This window comes from Delphinapterus leucas, chromosome 15 (assembly GCF_059928025.1).
Source record: "Delphinapterus leucas isolate spDelLeu-1000000601 "Yukka" chromosome 15, BTC_Dleu_Yukka2, whole genome shotgun sequence".
NCBI lineage: Eukaryota > Metazoa > Chordata > Mammalia > Artiodactyla > Monodontidae > Delphinapterus > Delphinapterus leucas.
In genome coordinates, this window is record NC_143143.1 from 40,571,832 (window position 1) to 40,580,927 (window position 9,096).

The 9,096-nt window shown below is 47.5% G+C and overlaps 1 protein-coding gene across 2 annotated transcripts in view; it reads left to right on the forward strand.

Annotated features, from left to right (window-relative positions):
* The window catches only part of SLC24A3 (solute carrier family 24 member 3), a 459,014-nt gene extending 457,160 nt beyond the window's left edge, over nt 1-1,854 (forward strand). The window contains exons 16-17 of one of the 2 annotated variants that reach the window (XM_022594224.2): nt 9-74; nt 1,567-1,854. In XM_022594224.2, the coding sequence (XP_022449932.1) occupies nt 9-74; nt 1,567-1,716 (216 nt within the window). In that variant the 3' untranslated portion in view covers nt 1,717-1,854. The other variant, XM_089896504.1, reaches the window with a different exon arrangement.
* The last annotated feature ends 7,242 nt before the right edge of the window (nt 1,855-9,096 follow it).

Genomic DNA, 9,096 nt, shown 5'->3' on the forward strand with positions numbered 1-9,096 from the left:
TCTTACAGATTCGGCTAAACAGCAGGGGACTGATCTACTCCGTGGGCTTGCTCCTGGCCTCCGTCTTTGTCACGGTGGGTCTGCAGCTCTCTCCACTCTCCAGTTCCCATGTTCCCCCCCGCCACCCCCGTGGGTTCTGTGGCTACAGTTTGTTCGGACACCAGATGGGCGTGGCCTTCTGGTGGATGGAGACAGTCAGCCACCAGATGCCCCATCTCATGGCTGTTTCTTCCAGAAGTGGATCCTGGCAACCCATGAGAAAGCCTTCTCCCTCTCTGAAAGGAGCCAGCCTCCTCTCAGAAGCTGGGTCCATCTCATGTCAAACACAAATTTTTATCAAAAGCCAAAGGGAGATCCCACTTTTTCTGCAAGATTAGTCGACGGAAGGTTATATCCCAATTAACTGACTATTCCAGGTTACTAAACATCTTCATAAATCCATGGATTTGACCAGTACTCAAAGACCGAGAATAGACTTGATTGACAGTGCACTTTTATGCCACTGCACTACCTTGGCCATCACATCCATTTGTACGATTTAATATTCCAGCTCAACTGACACGTTTGGTGGGAACAAGTTCACACCACCACATGGACTGATCCACTTGAAGTGCCTGTTAACATACACATATGTTACTGAATTTTCACAATAAGAGACGCAGTGTGTTTTCTCCTGAATTTTTCAAGGAAGTACTCATTGAATCACACCTGGTATGTGAACATACATATACTAGAGAACGGGAATTCAGAAGGGCAGGAGAAGTAATTTACAGCATCAGGACGCAAGTCCAATGTCAAGGTTTTACCAAAGTAAATACTGCCTTACACAAAAGTGAAAACCCATATAAATCCATTCTTTCGCCGTTTAGGATTTTCTTCAGGTGGGTATGACTTAGGGTTATACTTGTAATGGCCACACACTGTGCTTAACGCACATATTCTCCCATCTGGAGCTCACCAACCCCCCACCCCACCCCGTGAGGTAGTCACTGATACCAGCCCCATTACCCAGGCCTGTAGGGAAGTTGTGTGTGACGTCGGAGTGCTCCCTCCTAGCTTCGGGGCATCCCTGTGCTTCACTGAAGCCCTACAATGCTGGGAGACGGGGTTCACCACTGACCAGCTGTCCAAGCTGGGTTGTTGAAGGGTTGAGAAGTAGGTTTGGGGAGGAAGAGTTCAGACATCTTAAGTCTGCAGCACCTATCTGACATCCAAGGGGACAGGTCTGGACAGCCATTGGAAAGACAAGTCCCAGTTCAGGAGCAATCCCACGCTGGACACGCCAGAACATTGGAGGGGCTTAGAGCTGAGGAGTTGGAGAAGACCCGCAACGGAGTGAGCGTAGACAGGAAAGTGAGGCCTAGGTGTGAGTCCCCGGCGCCCTCGGACAGTGAGAGGTCAGGATGAGGGGACAGGGTCGCAAAAGGAACAAAGAGGGAGCCATCGGGGAGGCAGGAGGGAAACCTGGAGCGCGCTTCAGGGAGCAGGGGGAGGGGGGCGGAGTCCAGGGAGAAGGACTGGGCGGGCCCCGCCCCGCGCCCTCTGACCCCGCTCTGTGCCTTGCAGGTGTTTGGCGTCCACCTGAACAAGTGGCAGCTGGACAGGAAGCTCGGGTGCGGGTGCCTTTTCCTATACGGCGTGTTCCTGTGCTTCTCCATCATGACTGAGTTCAACGTGTTCACCTTCGTGAACCTGCCCATGTGCGGGGACCACTGACCCGCGACCGCCGCCAGCCGCGGCCCCTCCTTCTGTGCAATACGAGCCCGGCGCCAGAGTCTGGCCCCGCGGCATGGTCTCTGCGCTGCCCACCGGCCTCCGCTCCCGCCCTCGGGTCCCCCCGCCCCGCCCCCGGCCCCCTCCCCGCCCCCCACCCCGGCTCCGCCTTCCCGCCTCCTCCGCGTGAAGACTTCCGACACCCGCGTGAATTTTCAAGCTCCATTTTTGAACAGTGACTGAGATTCTAGAAAAACTGGCTGCTAACTGGCCCAAGCCAGGCAAAACTTAGTACATCCCTCGTCCTTTTTTAAGTTATTGGATGGAAGACTAGCCTAATTTATGACCCTAGACTGTGGAAGGAGAGAGAGGAGAGGGTCCATTGATGGTAGGGAGTGTTTCGGATTTCCTTATATTTGGCGCTGATTCCTAGGTTACTGGGTCTGGGGGGCTGTTTGGCTTTGGGGGATCCCCCTTTTTCTTCCTTTGCTTCCAGAGATTGAGTGTTTTTCTTGCATCTTCTTTCACTGGGCTCTGGGTCCGTCGATGACCCACGGGTGTCCCAGCTGTGTCCTCTGGGGTCGAGTCCCAGGCGCTTTGGAGCTTGTATGGATTTAGTGCTGATCTGAGGAGTGGCTGCCGAGGCCCTGGGACAAAGGCGTGACACGTCACACCCGGGGGTCTCCGCCAAGCCCTGCAGGCCTTCCCTGGGGCGCAGGGTTTTACGGGAAGGAGATAGCTGCCCACCTGTCCATTTTGACCATCACTCTCTCCCCAGGTTCCTTCTAGCCTCTCAAGCAATAGTTGTTGCCTGCCTGCCTGCCAGAGGCCTTTGACTCGGGGCTCCGGTTAACCTCTCCATCCGAGAGCGCTAGGCAGCCAACGGCAGGAGCTTCCCCGCCTGTGAGTCCCTGAGATGTGTTCTCTTTGCTTGGTGTTTGGGGTGACAGGGAGTGACCCAGAGGCCAACACCGCTTTACGCGCAGGAGGTACAGACACTGGTTTCTTGGGAAATGGAGAGACGCGCACTTTGCACAGGCGTGGCCCCTCGGTACTGAGTACACTGGACCCTGACCGTTGGCTCTAGGGCCAGCGTTCTAACTTCGGGACGCCGCCGCCCAGCAGTCCCAGCTCCACCGCTCCCTTCCGGGAGGGGCGGCGGGGGTGGGGCGGGCGGGAGGCACAGGAAGGAGAAAAGAGAACGGACACCTTGGAAACCGCAGAATGTGTTCAGTGCAGACTCGCTCAAGGGCATAAGTTATTGTGGACGTTGTTGCCAATCACTGCTCGGCAGCCCTGCTAGGTTTTGTCTGATGCTGGATTATTACGCAGATAATTCCACCGAGTTGAGACCCACCCATGCTTGTTATACTTGTATTTATTGAAACTGTGGATTCTTGCCCGTGCCGCCCCATGTATTTACTTTAAGCACTGATCACTTATTCATTCGGTATGGTTTTCCCCGTCCCTTGTACACATTCTGGTATGAATTGTAAAAATAACCTGCTACAGATGGGTTGAATAAACGTTTGCCGATGGTGCAGACTGAGGCCGGCGTTCGCCGAGGGGCACCCGCCGGCCGGAGGAGCGGGAGAGGAAATCACCACTTCGGGCTCTCAGAGCCAAGACACACATGGATTCTGTTACACATTTTGCACTGGTTTACGGCGATTGTTTTCTTGGACGGATAGTGTAAAATAAACTTCTCTGTTCTGTATCTTTCCTTGAGCTGTGCCCTTTGCTTTCTCCCCTGGAGTGAGGAGGATGCGGGGAAGGTAAAAAGATGGTGTCAGCACGTGTTTACTGTTTCTGGGTTGACGCACATGGAAAGCTGGTACGTGTCTGGCAGATTGCAGGTACGAGGTGACAAATCATGGGTCCCCTCTGAATCTTGAAGGGACTCTGGGCCTGTTGTCCTGTAGAATACGTGCGACGTTATGTTAGGAATTCTTTCAACTGGACGTGAGAGGAAGAGCGTTCCAGAGCTGACGGTGATGTCCAGCAGGGCTCAAGTAACCATCCTGTCTGATTTTACTAGTTTTCAACTGTGAAAGTTAAGACTTCCCCAAAGTGGATACCTTAAGAAAGACAGTAACACGTAATCGTAATAAGCCATATTCTAGATGACTCCCAAGAAATCATTATGGGGGACTTCCCTGGTGGTCCAGTGGTTAGGACTCCATGCTTCTACTGCAGGGGGCACGTGTTCGATCCCTGGTCAGGGAACTAAGATCCCGCATGCTGTGATGTGCGGCCAAAAACCAAACAAACAAATCATTACCGGGATCTAAAAGTAGACCAAGATTAGTAAACAAGCCAAGTTTCCACCTGAAACTCAATATAACTGATCTATAGGAATCAGAAGAAACATAGCTGGTAATTCACAGCACCGCCTTTTATTTAATTATTTTAAAAAATCTCTTGCCAGGTGGTGGAAAAATACTAGAAACTTAGCTTTGTTTTGAGTGTTTACATCTAAAGATGTTTTACTCCCATATTTGTGCTTTTTATAAATACACTCTAGACGTGGAGCGGGTATTATCATTATGCAGATTGGTGCTTACAAAGCATAAGATGCTTTTACGTTAAATATTCTGTCATACTGGTCTTAATTAGTTTTAGTCTTAGTCTTTAGCAAAGACATTTGATCCAAAGCCTGAGGGTTTTTTTGTATTTTTTTTTAACTCATTTGCTGTGAAATCTTGAGAAACCATAGTTCCATGCTACGTTTCTCAGAGAGGAAATTCTGGGGCGAGGCTGTTTCCATGTTTCATGCATCACGATTGCTGATGTAGGAACTGGGGAGGTTTCCTTTCTGAAATGAGCCTCGGGCGTCTTTCTGCCCACATCTCAGCCATGCACTTTGGGTCTTGACCTGTCGATGGAGAGCGTGCTTCTAACTGGGCCGGCTGTCCAGCAATGCAGAAGTGCTGATGTTGCTATTTTCACTGTGCTGGGATTTACTGGGGAGAGGTTGGGATGGATTTGAGGGAAGAACATTTTTTCAGTGTCTCAAACCTGATGGTATCACCAGAGGAACCCTTTCAGCGGTTTTCTGGGATTTGCTCGTTTTGGTAAACTCCCAGGCTGTGATCTCATGCACAAGGGGACATCTCTGTGGCCCTGAATGGGGCGGGGGGCGTGCACCCCGAAGCTTGCACTTCCTCCTAAATAGTTTAGTTGACCGCACAGGGAGTACTGCCAGAATGTCCTCTTTCTGGAAAGTGTGTTCTCAACGTGGCCCGGGCCTGCCAAAGGTCACTGTCCCCACACATGCCCTTAGGTGGCCTGGAATACACTGAGAGGCCATGATGGGGGAAGTTTCCAGATGGCTTTGCCCCTTCCCAAAGGAAAGTTGTGGCCCCATCTTTCTAGAGAGAGTGCACTTTTATACGTACATGGTTTGTACAATATTTACCTCCAAAAAGACCTGGAGGGCTGCTTATTATGTTTTCCTAAATCTGTTGCTTCTGACATTTGCAGTTTAGTCCTAAATTTACAAGCTAGGGTTTGAGACTCTATATAGCTCAAACGGCAAGTCTGAACTCATTTTAAGCACCCAGGCTTCAAAGAAAAGCCTAAATATTTTTTTTAAAAGGGAGGTTAGGGGTGATGATATGCAAAGTCCAGACAGTTTTCAGTTGTGGTATATAAAATAGGAATAACAGTCAACCTGCAATAAATATAATTAAGGGTAGCCTTAGAACTTTACCTAATTGTTCATGAAGATAGTCAAATTTGAGGGAAAAATAGAAGAAGGAAATTAGAGATGGTGACGTTGCTCTTGCCGAGATTTACTTTAAACTTTTCAAAATAGGATGATTATCCCATTAATAGATAATTATCCAATTATTCTGACCCATTTTGATCAACTATTTTGAAGTATTTAGATGGGACATCTCCATGTTGGCTTTTGTGTAATCTCGTACTAATTAATGTCTCATTTATTTTGATATTTTCTGCAGTGGCTGCTCAATACATACACACACACACACACACACACACACACACACATACACACACACACACCATCTCTCTGACACCAAAACTTTGTATGAAAACAATTCAGTGAATCTTTGAAAGTTTTCCAGTTGTCCAGCTGTCTATAGCAATCCAGCTGCAGGAATGGGGTGGATTCAGCCAACTTTCCTCTGATAAATAAAAAGCCATGTGTCCATTGCATCATCATCTAGAGATTCAGGGCACTCCAGAGATGCTGGAAAAGTCAGGGACTGAGGCCATGGATGAGCAGAGAAATAGCAAAAATGTACACAAGATAAATTATGCCTCAGGATTGATTTCACATTGAATTTTGTGGTTCATTTCAAAACACAGGGCAGGGTAATAAAGCTCCACCAGAATCTTTCAGATGGCTTACTGCTGCACTCAGGACATTTATTTCCCTAATAAAATATACCCAGGAGTCCCATTAACTTTTTTACTGAACCTCAGTTTAGCAAACACTCTTGCCAAGTTGTAGAGCTTTTAAATATGGTGAATAATCGTAGTTAATACTCATTCTGGTTTTGGTCTTTCTTTTCGCAACAGGTGGGAGGAGAGGGAAGATGTAAGATGACAGTTTCAGCACATATGCTATTCAAGGCATAAACTGAAGTCATTTCATAAGCAAACGAAAATATATATGAATCGCATTTCTTCTTTACATAATGTCCATCTTATCCTGTTTATCAAAAGCTGAATTTGGCGATATATCTTCCCGTTTGTTGGGACAATTAATCCAGTAGCTGATTCCAGAGAACTGCATAAAAAACTGGCAGTGAAATTTGACAAGGAATTTCCGGATGCCTACAGTTGTTTTCTGGATACTTCTGAGCCACGCCTACAGGTTACTGCTAAAAAGAGATGCACATATGTGCAACATGCTTTCAGAATAAAACTAATCTTTTAAAATTTTTTCGGAAAATAAAATGTACCCACTCAGTTTCATATCTTTCTTTCTCATACATAAGTCAGACATTTCCCCCCTGTCCCATGACTGGTGAAGATGGTTCATTCTTCAAATGCTAGATACAGTACTAAGCCTATGCTCTGGTCAGACACTTTTACCCTGACCACCAACGGGTTTGAACCCAGATGCCTGCTGCTTTATCGTTAGGAGAATTTATTTTGTCCACTGGTTACAGGTTTGTGAAATACTAGTTCTATAATATCTAAAAATTCATTGTCACTTCAGGTTGAATTGTTCCCTCCAGTTGCTTAAAAGTTAAATATTATTCAACTTCATACATGAAAAAATGCATTTACCCGCATTTACTCACCTTATTGTCTAAATCAGCGTTTCCCAAATTCAAGCATGCATCAGAATTACCTGGAGACATAGTAAAATACAGATTTGGGGGCCCCGCCCCTGATTTTTTGGTTCAGTAGGTCTGAGGACAGGCCCAAGAATGTGCATTTCTCACCAACTCCCAGATGCTAGCACTGCTGGGTCTCGGTCCCACTTTCAGAACCACTGGTGTAAATAATGTCTTTTGCCCATTAAGCCACATTTTTCCTACACCAGCATCTACCAGTATCATTGATTTACAGCTTATGGAAAACACACACATACAGACGTGTACTGTTTCTTTCATTCTTTCAAAATTCTTTTTTCTTTCTACTTCCACGAAGATTTATGAATGGCTGAAGGTAGGAATAGAAATATGGTCAGTTCTTCAAAACCCACATTCTCTATCACCTGGCAGGGTGCATCTGCTCCCAGCCAAAGACAACCTTTAAATTAAAACTAAAGCAGATCAAAGCAAATGGTTGAAGATGCAGGAGAGCCAAGATTCTGGGGAAAATGTACCCACCATGTGTATTAGATTGAGAGAGATGTGAGCAGGCAACCACCAATTTCATTCCAGGTGAAAAAGATTTTGTTCTAAACTCCAACAAGACAAAGTATTGGTGAATAGAGGAGAAATTTTCTACACAAAAACTTCTGCTTGCACATTACAACCATGTCTAAATAAGTTCCTAATCTGACACTGTTGTTGTGATGCAAATCCACCCAACAAAGATGTCATGACTCAAAAAAGAAATAAGAGGCTTGCACCAGCGTCGGCCGTCATGGCCCAAGTGCTTCAGACTGTCGCACGTGTCTGCATCGTGGTCTTGCCTATAAAATAGGAGTGGGACACCCCCAGCTCGAGATCCTGCCTGGGGCTCAGAAACCTGCATCCACAGTCGGCCTGGATCAGCTCCCACCTGGAAATGATTGCCTTTCCCAGGTGAGACCATCACGGGCATGGCTGTGCCTGCGGCCAGACCTTAACTTGGACTTCCTGACTGATCCACAGGACCCTCAGTGGACACACTGGGCTCTGGAATGACATGGTAAAAGCCAGATTTTTTTATATCCACTAAAAGCTTTGCTCAGAGGCAGGAAGTGGGTTTAGATATTGCTGTGCCCAACCGGGGACGGGTAGGACAAGGAGGAAAGGCAAAGCCTTCCCTTCCAGAAATAAAACATTTTATACTTAGCTCTGCCGGAACAGGGGTGGTCCCTGGAAGGCAAGGAAATCTCTCCCTGCGCTAAGAAGTGGTAGCATCACCCATCAAGTAAACTGCTAGCTCCCCAGGCAGCTTTGCTACCGGAAGGCTCACGTGTGTCACGTTACAGTTAATTGAATGTTAGGTACTTCTTTTTCCAAGCCCCCTTGGTAATGGAGGCCGCTCTTTACACTCGGAGGCGGAATTTAACCTTCCGACTGGATGTTAACCAAGCACACTCCTTAGGAGGAAGAACAAGAAGTTTGAAGATATAAAAGAGATCTTCACGTGCCTTGGATGACCAGGTAACAGCGTTGTTTGTATGACTCTCAAAAGGAATCTAATCCAATTCCAAATTGTAAACTCCATTTTGGTATCTGTTTCAGGCAGGAATTGTGGCCCGGTGGTATTTTACCCTGGGTGGGCTGGCTACGCAGAAAGTTTCACAGTTTCTACGTGTGAATTCTGGGACAAGACAGCCTTTCGGGGTGAGTGGTAAGTTTCCCTGCACACCCTGCAGGGAGGTGACGTCATGTGTCACTGTTTCTTCTGAGAGTTCCTGGTTGTGAGTCAGTGGTCTGGAAAGCAGACCGGGTCCCTCTGTTTCCTCCCCCCACTTGTCATCCGTCACTGGTCCTGATCATTCTCACTTGGCACTTTGTCATGTGTCACAGCCTGACCTGACTTCTCCCTTCCGCTTGCCTGGAGGTGGGCAGAGCTGGGTTCCTCAAGGACTCTCGTTACCAGCTGAGCAGTGATGCTGACACACACCAAGTCCCCAGACAGGGAGGGCTGGGGTACCGGGAGACCCAGGTTCTGTGATACATGAAATAAAGACAGGGAACGTTTCTAACCCAACTTTCAAGCTCTTGGATAATGACATGGTGG